The sequence below is a fragment of the Amblyraja radiata genome, chromosome 6 (genome assembly GCF_010909765.2).
Source record: "Amblyraja radiata isolate CabotCenter1 chromosome 6, sAmbRad1.1.pri, whole genome shotgun sequence".
Taxonomy (NCBI): Eukaryota; Metazoa; Chordata; class Chondrichthyes; order Rajiformes; family Rajidae; genus Amblyraja; species Amblyraja radiata.
Window position 1 is genome coordinate 52,483,388 of NC_045961.1, and position 17,522 is coordinate 52,500,909.

At 38.5% G+C, this 17,522-nt stretch overlaps 1 protein-coding gene across 1 annotated transcript in view; it reads left to right on the top strand.

Moving 5' to 3' along the window:
• Window positions 1–16,923, top strand: part of pan3 (poly(A) specific ribonuclease subunit PAN3) — an 86,945-nt gene extending 70,022 nt beyond the window's left edge. Inside the window, exons 12-18 of the mRNA XM_033022836.1 lie at window positions 478–643; window positions 1,907–1,994; window positions 4,764–4,903; window positions 6,096–6,225; window positions 9,934–9,998; window positions 13,520–13,658; window positions 13,893–16,923. Of these exons, the coding sequence (XP_032878727.1) occupies window positions 478–643; window positions 1,907–1,994; window positions 4,764–4,903; window positions 6,096–6,225; window positions 9,934–9,998; window positions 13,520–13,658; window positions 13,893–14,033 (869 nt within the window). The 3' untranslated portion in view covers window positions 14,034–16,923. The remainder of the gene's footprint in view (window positions 1–477; window positions 644–1,906; window positions 1,995–4,763; window positions 4,904–6,095; window positions 6,226–9,933; window positions 9,999–13,519; window positions 13,659–13,892) is intronic.
• The last annotated feature ends 599 nt before the right edge of the window (window positions 16,924–17,522 follow it).

Consider the following 17,522-nt stretch of genomic DNA (forward strand, 5'->3'; position numbering starts at 1 on the left):
GTTGAAGTTTTAGGCACCTATATTATTTCTTGTTCAATTTTGAACTTGTTGGGAAAACCTTCTCGTTACCCATCCAGACTTCAAGATTCTGAGAAGGGTCATCAGCACATTACATAAAGATAAAAACAGAATGCTAAAAAATTACCCATCCTCTGTGGAGAACCATAAAATATCAGAATTGGAGAGTTTTAGAGATGAAACTGTTTTTCTGACATAGGGCAATGGAGGAAATTAAAAACAAAAAGGAAGGTCTGTTATAAATTGAAAGGCAAGCAAAATTAAATTCCAAAAGGAATAATTGTTTTCCAGATATTTGAAAATATGCACTATTTTGCTACTACCTAACTGCACATTGGCCAGAAGCCAGTCAGATTCTTATTCCTTTCATTGATGGTGTTTTAGTCTCTTCACTTAATCCCTGCTTATACCGTACTAAATATCTTGAATACAAAAGGTTGTCATTGTTGTTTTCCCTAGGGCAGCATGATGGACCTCTCCCTCGCCAACATGCAGGTTTACTGCCAGAGTCACTTATCTGGGCCTACATTGTCCAGTTGAGCTCAGCACTGCGGACCATTCATACGGCAGGACTTGCCTGTCGTGTGATGGATCCAACCAAGATTCTTATAACTGGTAAAACCAGGTAAAACTGTAAGCTATAATTGCTTTTTTTCTGCCTTAAAATTCAAATACTTGTTCAGTTTTTGCTGTTATTCGACAAATATTGTCAAATAAAGTGTTGTGTTTGTAAAGTATCTTTCGCAATGTTGTAAAGCACTTCAAAAATAATGAAGTATACTTTGAAATGTTTCCATATTCCAACTATAACTACCAGGCAGACAATTTTCACATTGCAAAGTCCCGCATCTTGTAAAGATAAGGTCAGAGTCATACAGCACGGAAGCACACACTTTGTCCCAGTCAAGATGCCTAACCGAGCTAGTCCCATTTGACATTGTTTGACTCGTATCCGTCTCAACATTTCCTATCCATGTACTTGTCGAAGCGTCTTTTAAATCTGTTATGGTACCTGCCTCAATTACCTCCTCCAGCAGCTCGTTCCATATACTCAGCTGAAGAGAAAAGGTTGCCCCAGGGGTTCCTATTAAATCTTTTCCCTCTCGCCTTAAACCCATATCGTCTGGTACTTGATTTTCCCAACTCCGTGTGCTTTCACCTTGCCTATTCCCCTCATGATTTTATATACCTCTAACGTTCTCTCCACAACCTCCTGCACTCCAAGGAATAAATTCCTAGCCTGCCCAACCTTTCCCTACAGCTCAGGCCCTCGAATCCTGACAAATTAATTGTAAATCTGCTCTGCACTCATTCCATCTTAAACAAAATACTTGTATATTGTTTTATTTAAGTAATTTTGAGAGAAGAGAAATTGACTAGAAAATGAGCGGTGTAAATAAAACTTTTTCAGAGAGTAGATAGTATAAGTTATCAAATTGTCCTAATTAGTTGTGTGTTGTAAATTTAAAGAGGAAGTTTTTTTAATGAATAGAATCACTGTTGAACTAAAGATAAGTCACTGTAAATCCAAAAGAAAATAGTGACCTAACTCGCTGGAGCGGTGGAATGCTATAACATCCGGGTATCAACAGATTTTTACACATTTTTATATTGAATCAAATTACAAATTTCTGACTTTCCATTTTCACTGATGTAAGATTGGTTGAACAGACTGCAGTTCGCTTATTTATTTATTTTTTAACATCAATATCTTGACCTATGTGATGTTTAGAAATGTTTTAAATTGCCAGCTGAAATCTCATTGAATAAGTCAAATTCTGGATAAAGAACATTGTTAACCCATAGTTTCAAAAAGTCGTAACCATAAAAAAAAATAATTAATTCACTATAAAAATGTCTGAGTCCAATTTTTTCCCCCCACCCCAAGGTTACGTGTGAATTGTGTTGGAATTTCTGATGTCTTAACTTTTGATAGTAGTCAAAATAATCCACTGGGAATGATGCCTCAGTATCAGGTGAGCACACTATTTTTACAGAACCTATGAAAACTATTGAGACAATTATTGTTCCAAACTGATTTTCTTTTAAAGCAGGCTTCAAGGTGTAGCTCTCTTTTGAGCCAAATGTTGAACTTAAAGTAGGGTTTTTTTTCATGAAGTGGCAATTTTTATTCTCATGCAGAACTGCTAAAATACAAAAGGGTGTTGTTTTAAAACACTTATTCACACAGTTCACCCTGTTCTGCAATTCAACTGATTTTCCGCGTCTGGGGACGAAGCACTATAAGCCATAGTTATATTTCATATATGGTGGTATCCAAACATACTTCTATTAATTTGCAAATCAGTCATCGATAAAGTGAGGAAAAAAAATACAACGTGAATTGCAAACTATTCAAGTTTGTGGCCAGCTTCCACGTCTGCAATTAGATCTGGAAGTGTGATGTCTCGTACCTAACCTCTTCATTATTTTCAGGAAGTTTATGCAGTTACAAATCAATTATCTATTAAAATAACTAGTCATAAAACTTGTAACATCATTGTGATAATGTTAACAATCTCTAGTAATCACGCTCCCATATCCCGATAGAAAACAATAAGTGTGTAAGAAAGAACTGCAGATGCTGGTTTAAATCAAACGTAGACACAAAATGCTGGAGTAACTCAGCGAGACAGGCAGCATCCCTGGAGAGAAGGAATGGGTGACGTTTCCAGTCGAGACCCTTCTTCAGACTCTGAAAAAGTCTGAAGAAGGGTCTTGACCCGAAACGTCACCCATTCCATCTCTCCAGGGATGCTGCCTGTCTCGCTGAGTTACTCCAGCATTTTGTGTCTACCTTAGAAAACAATAAGTATGGGATCTCATGACTTCAGGTTATGTATTGTTCTATGACTTTAAAGAAAATGTTAAATAGTTTGAGACAAAACAATTTTAATTTTTCCTCTTTTGTTCTTTTTCTTTCTGTAGAATTGACATTGAATTCATTCTCTTCTGTTCTCCCCAGAGTTATTTCTCAATCATTTAACCTTATTGTTTTGTCCTATTGTTCAACAAGGTCTCAGATGCCTCATTTACTTCAAATTTGGTCACTGTTAGCTCGTAGTTAGAGCAGGTTTAGAACTCACTAGCATCCTTTAAGAAACCCAATCTCACACAAGCAAGTATAACTAATGGAACATGCTCCATTCCATTAAAATTGCCTTTTTTTAATGAAATACTCAATAAACATACATATTGACTGATAACAGCCAACAGCCAATAACAGCCTCGATAACAATCAGCACGGGAGCACCTCAAGGCTGCGTGCTCAGCCCCCTGCTGTACTCACTCTATACCCATGACTGCGTAGCGAACCACAGTGCGAACTCCATCATCAGGTTCGCTGACGACACCACTATTGTGGGGCGTATCACTGATGGGGATGAGTCAGAGTACAGAAGAGAGATCGAGCAACTGTCCATATGGTGCCAGCGCAATAACCTGGCCCTCAACACCAGCAAAACCAAGGAACTGATTGTGGACTTTGGAAGGAGTAGGAGGGGGACCCACAGCCCCATTTATATCAATTGGTTGAAAGGGTCAAGAACTTCAAATTCCTGGGCGTGCACATCTCTGAAGATCTTTCCTGGTCCGAGAACACTAACGCAATTATCAAAAAAGCTCATCAGCGCCTCTACTTCCTGAGAAGATTACGGAGAGTCGGATTGTCAAGGAAGACTCTCTCTAACTTCTACAGGTGCACAGTTGAGAGCATGCTGACCGGTTGCATCGTGGCTTGGTTCGGCAATTTGAGCGCCCTGGAGAGGAAAAGACTACAAAAAGTAGTAAACACTGCCCAGTCCATCATCGGCTCTGACCTTCCTTCCATCGAGGGGATTTATCACAGTCGCTGCCTCAAAAAGGCTGGCAGTATCATCAAAGACCCACACCATCCTGGCCACACACTCATCTCCCTGCTACCTTCAGGTAGAAGGTACATGAGCCTGAAGACTGCAACAACCAGGCTCAGGAATAGCTACTTCCCCCCAGCCATCAGGCTATTAAACCTGGCTCGGACAAAACTCTGATTATTAACAACCACTTTCTGTTATTTGCACTTTACCAGTTTATTTATTCATGTGTGTATATATTTATATCATGGTATATGGACACATTTATCTGTTTTGTAGTAAATGCCTACTATTTTCTGTGTGCTTAAGCAAAGCAAGAATTTCATTGTCCTATACAGGGACACATGACAATAAACTCACTTGAACAGATACAGAATTTTTCTGAGTGTAAATCCTGGTTGCATCATTGCAAATTATTGCAACATAAATAATGTGGAGATAATTTATTTTCCATATGCAAAAGTAGTTTAAGCATATAAGCCCCATTACAATCGATTCAAGTGGACCTTGTTAACAGGCAGCAAGGAATATAGGAAGAAGCAGCTGGCTAGTTATTTTTTTCCATGAGTTAAAGAAAAATGAACTTTGGACAGAGTATAATATTAATGCAATAAAAACAGTGTTGGAGTAACTCAATGCATCAGGCAGCATCTTTGGTGAACGTAGATGACGTTTCGGATCAGTTCCCTTCTTCTCAACCCACAACGGCAACTATCCATCTCTAGAGATGCTGCCTGATCTGCTGAGTTACTCCAGCACATTTTCTGTAAACCAGCGTCTGCTGTTCCTTGTTTCTCCAGAATACAAATGCAGTTTATATTATAAAGAGTTAACCATTAAACTGTATGTATTTACCAGGATGTAATTTGATTTCCATTTGTATTCCTGCACCAGCAAGCCGATCTAATATCTCTTGGAAAAGTGGTTTTGGCCTTAGCATGCAACTCTGTGGCAGGAATCCAGCGAGAGAATATACAAAAGGCTATGGATTTGGTGTCGCTTAATTATTCTTCAGACCTGAAAAACCTGATTTTGTAAGTTGCTTGACAAATCTGTTCCTTAATTAGAATAATCTGGTCTTCTATTTTCATTGAAATATGCTAAACTGCGGTTGTATGTTCTGCCAACACTTTGTTTTCTTACTTCATATACGCAGCTGTCATCTTGTCTCATTTCATGGACAGGAAGAAAGCGAAACATACAGTTTAGTTCACCAAAAAAGTTGCTGCATACTAGAACAAGAATAGATTTCAAATTTCAGATCTGTTAGTTTTCTATAATTTAAAGCACTGGTGATAATTCTTTTTGTCTGAAAAGTTGGAAATATGAATTTCTGTTTTGTGAGAAGAAATAAATTGATCTAATGTCAGCAAATAACTGATTTAAATTTTTGAAGGACCTGTACCTGGCAGTAGCTAACTTGTGGCAATTGAGAGCAAATCAAGCAGTATTGTAGCTCGTATCTCCTGGAACTGAATTTGGGAATATTCAGTATGAAGAATAATTGTAGCCCTCAGTAGCTCCACAATATCAAGCCCCATCTACTCGTAATCTATTAAAACACAAATGCGTATTCATGAAGCGAAAGACCTGTGGAACACCTGAGTACTGCATTATCAACTACAAACTACTGGGGATCTTTTGCATGGGTACAAGTTCCGCTCATTAATCCACCCAAGATCTATCGAGTTTCGGGAAAACTGAAAGGAAATTAAATTGCCACCTCTACACAAATTGAAAGTATCCGTAGATTCTCAGCCTTGCCTAAAACAGAAATTGAATTTTTTTTTAAATGTGCATGTATTGCACCGTATACATGGGACTCAACTGATTAGAGTTTGATTTTGCTGTGTCCCACCTGGACTCTCACCTATTTCTTCCCTTCCACCTACATTCCTTCATCTAGCTTCACAATTTGCAGATCTTCAATCTTGTTTCACACCTTCTGCCTTTTCATCTCTGACATTTGTCCAACCATCTGCCTATCAACCCCCTCCCCCCAACTGTATCCACCTATTTCTTGCCAGGCTAGTTCCTGCCCCTCCTCTCTTCCTGCTTTCTACCCCACCCCCCCATACAATCAGTCTTAAGAAGGATCAGGCCCGAAATGTTACCAATCCATGTTCTCCAGAGATAGTGCCTGATGTGCAGCGTTTGTCCTTTGTTCTTTTTTGTAAAGCAGCATCCTTGTATCTAACGCCTTTACTGTGTTTTTTAAAATTCTAGGTATTTGTTGACTGATCAAAATCGGCTACGCAGTGTAAATGATATTATGCCAATGATAGGTGCACGATTTTACACACAATTGGATGCTGCACAGATGAGAAATGATGTTATAGAAAATGATTTGATGAAGGTAAAAATTCAAGCATTAATTTGCATGCACACAAGTCAACAGTAGCTTATAATACCTAATTTAAGGTGGTGGTTTTCTTTAAAATGTCCATTGTAGATGCCATTACATATGCAGTTTTGCTTTCTATACAAAAGCAAACACATCCAGTCAGGAAATTGTATGAAATTTTATCCCTGAAATGACTTGTTCCATTCATTGTTCTTGCTACTCCAAGACACCTCTGTTCATTATCGCTTTCTGATTGTCATCAGTATGTTTCTCTGTTAACTAATCTTTCATTGTGCTTACAAAGATAGGGCGTCTCTTCTCGATAGTTAACCAAGATCTAGCTTCAAAAACGGTTTGAGCAGCAGGGTATTTTCCATGGCACCTCATTTTCATTAGTGATCAGATGCTTCATACATGATCGCATCTCTTTACTGGCTCAGCAAGTGTTGAAAGCTCACCAGCAATCTTTATAATCAGCTAGCCCAATAGCAATTTAATTTTTTAACACCTATTTTTCAGAGCCAAACTGTATTCTATCTTTATGAATAGTTGTACGAAATGCATTTACTTGCGCAGAAAGCAGGCTTTCCACGCTGAAAATGACAGCAGGATTGTGATCAGCTGGCAAGTTAACAGGAATGGTCGATGCCGTCTAATGCAGATGATTATTATTATGATTCATTGAAGGTTAACAACAGGATTTTGATCAGCTGTGCAAGTGGGCCGAGAAACAGTTAATGGAGTTTAATGCAGAAAAGTGTGAGGTGTTGCATTTTGGAAAGTCAAACCAGCGCACAACCTTCACAGTGAATGGCAGGGCCTTGGAGAGTGTTGTAGAGCAGAGGAATCTATCAGTGCCGGCAATTAGTTGTTGGTGTCCATTAGAAAATGGTGTCACAGGTAGATGGGTTGGTCAAAAAACTTTTTATTCGTTGGCCTTCATCACTCAGAGTGTTGAGTATAGAAATTGCGATGTTATGTTACAGCTGTACAAGACATCGATGAGGTGGAGTATTGTGTTCAGTTTTAGTCACCTTGCTATAGGAAGGATGTTGTGAAACTGGAAAGAGTGCAGAGAAGATTTATAAGTATGTTGCCATGACTTGAGGGCCTGAGCTATAGGTTGAGGTTGGGCAGGCTGGGACTTTATTCCTTAGAATGCAGGAGGCAGAGGGGTGATCTTAGTGATGTATAATATTGTGAGGGGAATAGATAGGGTGAATGCAGAGTCTTTTATCCATAGAGGGGTCCCAAGAACCAAAAATCACAGGTGTAAGATGAGAGGAGAAAGATTTAATAGTAACCTGAAGGTTAACTTTTTGACACAAAGTAGTGGGTATACGGAACAAGCTGCCAGAAGAGATAGTCGAGGCAGGTATTTCCAAACTGTCATTTAGCCTAGATATTTAGAAGCTGTAATTTTTTTCTGAACAACTGCCAGCTACAAACAAATAGAAAATTCTGCAGCAACCAAATAGAATATATTGCAGTTTTGGTTATCTTGGATTCAATGCCATAATCATTATCTTCAAAGTAAATAGTTTTACAAAGTTTAATTTCCAAACCATGTGTTGTATGGGGTTATTAAGATTTAAGAATAAAACACCACTGATAACAAAAGATTGGTATTAAGTATGTAATGAATAATGGAATTAGCTCTAAGTTCCTCACACTTCCACAATAAGGTTCTGGTTGTTTTTCATCTCACTGCCACTAATCCCTTTTATTATATATTGATAATATTCTTTAAAGCAAAAGATGGTTGAGTGTGCTGTACATTCATCTACAGTTTTCTTCTTTTATCTCATGGTCAACCCTCCATCTGCTGACAATGTTCTGGTTCCCATCACACTACCACACTAGTTTAAACTCACCCAAGTAGTAGAAGCAAATTTCCATGCAGCACTGTACCCTTCCAGTACTGGTGTAACCAGATATTTTTGCATACGTCCTACCTGCCCTAAAAGAGATCCCAATGATCCAAATATCTGAAGCCTTCCCTCTTAGACCAGCTCCTTCGTCATGCATTTGACTCCAATTTTCCCATTCCTTGCTAGCACGTGAGGCAGAGAATGATCCAGAGATAACAGTCCTGCTTTTCAACTTTTTGCCTAACCTAATTTCTCAGTCATACAGGTGGAAACACCGGTCAACTTGCCCATGCTGACCAATATGCCCACCCTTTTGTGTGTGTGTAAATAAAAAAGAAGTCACCCCTCGGTTTCTTATTAAATCTTTCCCCCTCACCATAAACCTATGCTCTTTCTTCCCTTACTTTGGGCGAAAGGCTGCACTTAGCCGATCTATTCCCCAAATGCAGGACTTCATCTCTCTTCCTCATTATGCCACTAGTACCAATGTGGACCATGACCTCTATGCACACACACCTGGCTTAGAATGTCCTGTACCTGTCGGAGATGTGCTTAGGTACACAAAAATGCTGGAGAAACTCAGCGGGTGCAGCAGCATCTATGGAGTGAAGGAAATAGGTGACGTTTCGGGCCGAAACCCTTCTTCAGACTGAATACTGCAGCAACCAAATGTGCTTAGCCCTGGCAAAGCATTATCCCGGAGTCTTGCCACAGCCGTAGAAACCTCTATCAGAGTCCCTAAACATACAGCTCCCTTTCACTGTCTAAACTTTGATCTTCCCTGCTGTATAACAGTGTCAATCATTGTGGGTATAGCTATATAGTGCAATGATTTCTTCCCATGCTATCTCATCATTTAAATCTGATGGGCAATTTCAGTTATAGGCCTAATAAAGACTACTTTGGTGTGGAAATAATTATTTAGTAGAATAATTATTCGTGTTTTATTGCTGAGCAATTAAAAGATTGATCGCATGAATTAGGTTCAGCACAGCAGTGCAACTTGTAGAGCTGCACAACACTGCTACAGTGAAGGTACACAAAATTGCTGGAGAAACTCAGCGGGTGCAGAAGCATCTATGGAGCGAAGGAAATAGGCAACGTTTCAGGGCCGAAACCCTTCTTCAGACTGAAGTTGCACTGCTGTGCTGAACCTAATCATGCGATCAATCTTTTAATTGCTCAGCAATAAAACACGAATAATTATTCTACTAAATAATTATTTCCACACCAAAGTAGTCTTTATTAGACCTATAACTGAAATTGCCCATCAGATTTAAATGATGAGATAGCATGGGAAGAAATCATTGCACTATATAGCTATACCCACAATGATTGGCACTGTTATACAGCAGGGAAGATCAAAGTTTAGACAGTGAAAGGGAGCTGTATGTTTAGGGACTCTGATAGAGGTTTCTACGGCTGTGGCAAGACTCCGGGATAATGCTTTGCCAGGGCTAAGCACATTTGGTTGCTGCAGTATTTAGACTCCGGGACCGGTGTTTCCACAGGTGTTTCTCCAGCAATTTTGTGTACCTTCGATCTTCCAGCATCTGCAGTTCCTTTTTGAACACTGCTACAGTGATCTGATTCAATACTGGCCTCTGGTGGTCTCTGTGTGGAGTCTATACAGATACCACCAGAGGGCACTATCGTACATGCATTTGATAAGGTCCCACAAAAGGTCCCTTTTCTGCTTTAAATGTTTTTCAAAAGGTATTTCTATTTCTATTTCTATTAATTACTTTTGCATGGTTAAAGCCAGTTACATCTACACTTTAGAACAACTATGGTTCAGCGAAATAATAATTAGATTCTGTTTTAATCTGTTTCCCTTTCTCTCTTGCAGGAGGTACAAAATGGAAGGCTGTTTAGGCTGCTAGCAAAACTGGGAACAATCAATGAAAGGCCAGAGTAAGCTTTATTTACGGAAGCTCTCAGCAGAAAATGCTGTAGGGTTATTGTTCCCCTCTCTTTCCCCCCTTCTTACTTTTTCCACTCTTGACTATCACCTCTCATTTGGTCTAGGTCTGTAAATTCTCTGAGCATTCAGCTAATTAGGTTGTGTGATTCTAACAAGGCTCAATGGGTTAGCTCAGTAATTAAGGACAGTGGAATAAAATAAAATAATTGAATTTTGATTTGTTGCTGGAGAAATTAAGGGCGGCACGGTATCGCAGCAGTAGAGTTGCTGCCTTACACCGGTTGTAGCGCCGGAAACCCAGGTCCGATCCAGACTACGGATGCTCTCTGTACAGAGTTTGTACGTTCTCCCCGTGACCTGCGTGGGTTTTCTCCGAGATCTTCGGTTTCCTCCCACACTCCAAAGATGTACAGGTTTGTGGGTTAATTGGCTTGGTATAAGTGTAAATTGTCCAAAGTGTGTGTAGGATAGTGTTAATGAACGGGTATTGTTGGTCGGTGCGGACTTGGTGGGCCGAAGGGCCTGTTTCCGCATTATATATCTCTAAAACTAAATGGTGAGTACTTAAGATCTTTCAATCACATCTAATTTCTCATTGTACACCATACTATTTGGTTTTCTAGATACAAATTATGACAATGTTTTGACCCACATCCAGCTAGTGTGGCTGAATGGTGCTTGTAATTCAAATGTCCAACATCTGATGTTTGGTTCAGTAATGGGCTCTTTAAAATGTCTGCTCCAAAGCCACACTCAGCAAAATCAATAACCCCACTCTCACCATCGACGGCACCACTGTCTCCCCATCTCCCCAGGCCCGCAACCTTGGCGTGATCTTTGATTCCACCCTCTCCCTTGAGCCTCACATCCGCCATGTCATTAAAACCTCCTTCTTTCATCTCCGCAACATCGCCAAACTCAGACCCTCTCTCACACCGCCCGCTGCTGAAAGACTCATCCATGCCTTCATCTCCTCCCGACTGGACTATTGCAACTCACTTCTCCTTGGCATCAGCTCCACCTACATCAACCGACTCCAACTGGTCCAGAACGCAGCCGCCCGACTCATCAGCCATACCAAATCCTGGCATCACATCACTCCAGTCCTCAAACAACTTCACTGGCTTCCCATCTCCCACCGGATCACCTACAAAATCCTGATCCTCACCTACAAAGCCCTCCACCATCTGGCCCCCCCATATCTCATTGACCTCCTCTCCCCCTACCAACCCTCACGGTCCCTCAGATCCACATCAGCCGGTCTCCTCTCCATCCACAAGTCCAACCTCCGCAGTTTTGGGGACAGAGCCTTCTCCAGGGCAGCTCCCAGGCTCTGGAACTCCCTCCCCCAACTGATCCGCAATTCCGTGTCCCTCACCATCTTCCAGTCCCACCTCAAGACCCATCTCTTCACCTCTGCCTATCCTTAGCCCCACGTCCCCGTCCCTTTTCATCTGTGCATTAATTGCCTCATACTGTGTTTTGTATTGCATTCTGTCTTTACTTTGTGTACTAGTCATGTCTCTACTATTTATTTCATTCCCCTTACATGTTTTTCCTCTACCTGCTCAATTTTTGTAAGGTGTCCTTGAGACTCTTGAAAGGCGCCCATAAATAAAATTTATTATTATTATTCTTTGGAAAGTGAACCATAATGCCACACACGTGACCAGATGTCGCCACAAAGTGATACTTTAAAAAATTCTTGGAAGAGATTAATATTATTGCTATTTTCCTACCTAAAGAACTATAATGCATGTCTGCTAAAGATATGAACATTCTAGCTACTTAAAATTCACAGAGTTTGCAAGCTGCTTCTGTGTGTTGTCACACACGTGACCAGTCATATTTGACCTCTTACCCATAACAAACATTGTCAGCATAACATAACAATTTCACTTGATAAACTGAAAAAAATATGAATTATATATGTAGTATAAAGCAATATACCTGTAATGCTTTCAGAATTAGAAGAGATGTATTCCACCATTTTTCGTCTTTTTGGTCACACACGTGACTAAGAATGGGCCATAAGTATAGAATACTTGTTTCTTGTAGTGTTTCTGTGCAATTAGAAACAAGGTGATCAGGATTCTCATATCCAATATTCAGTCTGTGAAAAAGGGCCCCGACCCGAAACATCATCCATCCTTTTTCTCCAGAGATGCTGCCTGGCGCATTGAGTTACTCCAGCACTTTCCGTCTATCTTCTAGTATACTATTTTGAATCGAGTATTAAATGATAATAATGCATATGCCATTTTAATAATGAATATAAGATAACAGTAACATTTGCTGTACTACACTTGCAACAAACCTCAGCTGTGTCCCCCGCCTTGTACACTTCTGTCCCTCTTCTTTCGTAAATAAGAGCTCACCTCGAGATCTGATGTGTATACCACAGATGAAGACCCATTTGCCCGTAACCCCTGCCTCAGTGACCTACATTGTGTTCCAGTGTGGCAACGCCTCAAATTCTTTCAGTTCTCATGCTTATTTTTGAATTCTACCATGGACTCATGGCTGCATTACTACAGCCTACACTATTCCGGATTCTGGGTTCTAGGCTCTTGCATGTACCTAGTCAGTCTCTCTATCTGTGCCTGTCCTGTATGTCTCTGCTTGCTCTTCCTCGCTATCTCTGCCACATGGAAATGATAAGATTACAGGGTGATGGCAAATATCAGTTCTCCTAAATTAATAAATTATTTAATTTGATTATGGAGATAAAACTACACTTAAACATGAAAAACCAAGGTAAGTTAACCAAGAAGGTAAGTTACCTATTTTTTAAAGTTTTAGTTCTTCTGAAACGAAAGATTGTGCTGGTTGACACTGGTGCTTTGCCATTTGTGGAAATATCAGATTTTTCTAACTACTTAATTAAACCAGCTTCAAATAAAGTTAGTATTAATATCTACATGATTTAGATGCAGATGCGTCTGTACTGTGATAATTGTCCTTTTCACTCCAGTCAAAATTCAGACTAAAGTATAACTGAATAAATGAATTTGAAAATGTATATATTTCACTGCCTTTAAGTGCTGCTAATGCAAACAAACCAATTTGTAATCATCACATTGAGTTCATTTATGTGTATGTGTTAATATGTAATATTAAACCCATCTTAAGCTATTCATTTATCTATTAACTTCTTTAAAATTGTATTGTAATTTTAATTTCCTTAAAACATTATGAATCATTTGAATATATTTTTGTAATCAATACAGCATAAAATTATATTAAAATGATATTTAGCTATGAAGACATTTAATTATGTGGGCCTTGCAGTGATTAAGTACTGTTAGTTGATGCGTAAAATTCTGTTCAATGTTTTATTCCTATTTGGTATTCAATTCCCATTTCAAGAAGACTGGAATTTATATTTGTATCTTAGTCAATACTATGTTACTTTATATTATGTGAATGGTGTACTGTTCTCTCACTGGGAGCCTTCAGAATGGTCATTAATTAGGCTTGCTACTTAATGTTGTGCATATTGTTTTGCTAGATTCCAAAAAGATCCTACCTGGTCAGAAACAGGTGACCGATATCTTCTAAAGCTGTTTAGAGATCATCTTTTCCACCAATTGACTGAAGCAGGTACTCCGTGGATTGATCTCAGTCACATGGTCTCCTGTTTGAACAAGGTAATGTGGAAAATGTGTTTTATCATACAGTAGACAACACTTTCTTACCTTCAAAATATTTTAAATGAATCACTTATGATTTGGGAATAGATTAAAATATCTGTGGTGAAATTTATGTGACATCAATGTATACAACTAGCTCTTTAAGTGCATAATTTTGTGAATTTTGCTGATTTGCTTTTCACCATTTTAAGGCTGATTAACATTAGCTGTTTGCTTTTCACTTTTTTGCAGTTGGACGCTGGTGTACCAGAAAAAATAAGTCTTGTTTCCAGAGATGAAAAGAGTGTTCTTGTGGTGACATATGCTGATCTGAAGCGCTGCTTTGAAAGTGCTTTTTCAGAACTCCTTGCGGCTTCTAATGGGCAATTGTAGTATTTGCTGTGGTCAGGCAAAAATATTTCCGAAGAACAATTTAAAGAGCTAATTGCACTACAGCTGTACTAATGCCATCTCATTTCACATTTAAAAAGACAAATGTAAATGAGCAGCGTTGCTTGCACGTTGGTCAGGTACACTGTTACTTGAAGGAGGAACGTCCATATTACAGGAGTTGGAACTGCCATCTGTGTTTGTCAAGATTATTTTAAATTGGGAAACAGCATCAGATGCATGATGATTCCAGTTTTATTTTTTCACGTGTTTATGCACTAATTTTAAGTTCAGGACTTGTGATCTTTAAGGATTTACCACATGTAATTTTGATAAGGGAAATTTGTTACCTTTGGACTTGCTTCCTGGGTAACTGTATACCTCTAAGGAAGACATTGAGGAGGTGTTGCTGCACACAAACCTATGGCAAGGACTAGATGAAAATGCCATTGGAAATGATATTTGAAACTGCATTCCGATGGGTTATGTTTCTGGCAAAAGGTGTGCTGGACCTTCAGACTGACTGCCAAGTTCTATCACTCAGAAAACCAAACAACAAGAAGCATATTTTTATGGAAATCAGGTGGAATATATGGACGCTATACTTGTAGGAACAAAACAACTCCTGTATGTCGGTGTTGATGGCATCTCCGAACTATCACGGCTACACATCTTTCATAACAAAATTTAAAAGTAGCTTTTTTTGCTTCATACAGCTACCAGCGCCTTTTTTTAAAAACAAATTCAGTGTAAGTAATAAACAGGTAAAATGGCTCTACATTTATGCAAGCTTTTTTTTATAGGAGACTAATTTTTAAATTGAGTTCAATGCCTGAAATCTCAGGAGTGGATTAAATTTTGTTATGTACCATTTAATTTTGTATAAAGTTCTATTATTTGAACAGCAGCTTTATTAGGGTACTTTACACTGGATATGAAAACGAAAAGGAACTTTAAGTACATTAACATAAAAGCAGCAGTTATTTGACAATAGTAACCTGTGCAATTGAACTACTTCATTTTGGAAGGATTGTGCACTGCTGTGCCTTTTACAATACTGTTTGCCCCAAAATTGGCTTTGCAATTAGTCATACTAATTATGGATATCTGGAACTACCTGAAGTATGACGATTCGGTTTTGTAGGATTATAAACTGTATCACTTTTTGGAGAAATTATTTCATTTGCAGAATCAAATTCTAAATGTATTGTCATTTATTGAAATATATCCATTTGGTGAAATAAGCGGAACATATCAAAACTTGATGCAGATTTGTTTAAACTAGAAGTCATTATATGACTGTCAAATTGTTGGGACAATCTGGAGATGTGGATATAAAGAAAATAAATTCAATGTAATGACTGTGAAGTACATCTTTTCTTCCCAGTATTAAATATTCTATAGCACTGGTTGCTTTATATATAATGCAAACGATTGCTTAAACGGAGTATGGAGCAATGCAGTCTTTGCAGTTGAACATTCTTTCTTGTTAGTCCAATGTTAACAGCATAAAGTTCTGCATATTGGCAAAAATATTCATGCTTATTTGAACCTATGTTTATTTGATGACTGGGTAGCACCATTTATTAAAATTAACAGGAAAGGTCTATGTATATCTATGATTTTGACACACGTATGCCTCCTGTGCAAATTGGCCTATAAGCTAGCAGTACAAGCAATCACAATGTTTCCCCATTTTAGTTTTAAATGAATTGAGGACACTTTATGTTCTTTCAAGGATAACGTCCTAAGTAAAGTCATGTCAAGAGCTCATCTGTTTGACAGAAGCAGCTGTTTTTTGTATGTTTTGGGAAAAATGCATTCTTTTATATAAAACCATTAAAAAAAAAATTAAATGGTATTCTGACATAATGAGAAGAAATACTGTATTTATATCATTCTGTGCATTTCAAAAGTTTCTTGTTTCCATATTTGTGAATGATTGCTCAAAGGGGATCATCTGACTGTTAAGTGTGCGCTTGGCTTTCTCACATTCGTAGTACGGACCAATTTTGTGGTAATAGGCAGAAGTACGAGGGGCTTCAGTTTTGTCGTAAACTCAACCAGCACACTGCCTCTGGATTATCAAAAGCAAAAAAAAATCATCTGCATTAGAAAAAAAATGATAATTGTGTCTTCTTGCTTCTAACATAATTTCAGTGAGTAGCTAAATGCCCACAATATTCATTCAACTACTTTCACGATCTAATCCAAGTTAGCATTTGTATGCAAGGACAGACATTTTTTTATTCCATGTTGTTATATTTACTATCTCTAGTCATCATGAGATTTTAGGTATACACCTGTAAAATTAATCCATAGGTGTAGATTTGGAGAGTTCCAAATGGTCCAAACAGTTCCTGCATTTAAGAATATTTACAAATTGGGCTTTTAAGTTGGTATTGATTTCTTAAGATGAAATCTTGGGCATCTGCCCATTTAATTAGTGATCAGCTATTTCAAGAAATGTTATAAAGGCTTAAAGTGCATCATGGAAAACATGCTACCTTTTGATGATCCAGTGTCAGCCCCTGAAATCACATGGTGACTTCAACTTTTGAAATCATGTATTCTTTGAAAATCTTTTCAATTATAGACAGGGTTTTCAGTTGGCTAACACAGTTTAAAACAACCTGCATATGTATTACTATAATTTTTTTATATATTCTATAGGTGAGTTTTTTTTGTAAGAAAACCTTGTAAACATACCCCGTGTGTTCAACTTTGGCCTTATTTTGTTTATTTTTGTAAAGAAGAAATTCCTTAAACCAGCTACCACAAATTAATCAGTTTTGTCTGTTTTGTCCCCTCCTCTGTGCTAAATGTTTCCACCTGATTTAAACTTTTGTATGTACAGCAGTATTTTAATAAAGAATACCAGAATTCAAGTCTAGCCAAATTTTGTTTGTGATAGTAACATCTATAAAACAGTAAGTTCTAAACTTTTGGAAAGAGCTTGATTTAAATCATGGGATTGACTTCTGCAGAGATCTCTGGGAATCTATCCTGTGGGGAGTACTGTTTATTCCTCAATGGGATATGCTTCCCCAGCAGAGTATGGCTGGGAAATATGCCACTTGGTGAAAAACCCATGGTATATTAAGTACTGTGCACCCAATTAAGTTAACAGAGGAACAAACATAAATAGAGCATAGAACAGAACAGGCCCTTTGGCCCACAATGTCTGCGGCAAATATAATGTTGTTCATCTCCACTGCCTGCCATCTCTCTCTCTCTCTCTACTCCCTGCATATCATGTACAGGGGCACTGTGGTAGAGCTGTTGCCTCACAGTGCCAGAAACCCAGGTTAGATCCTGACTATGGGTGCTGCCTGTACAGAGTTTGTTGGTTTTCTCTGTGACCCCATGGGCTTCCTCCGAGTGCTCCGTCTGGTTTCCTCCCATATTCCGAAGACGTGCAGGTTTGTAGTTTAATTGGCTTCTGTAAATTGCCTCCAGTGTGTTGAATGCAAAAGTAAGATAATATAGAAC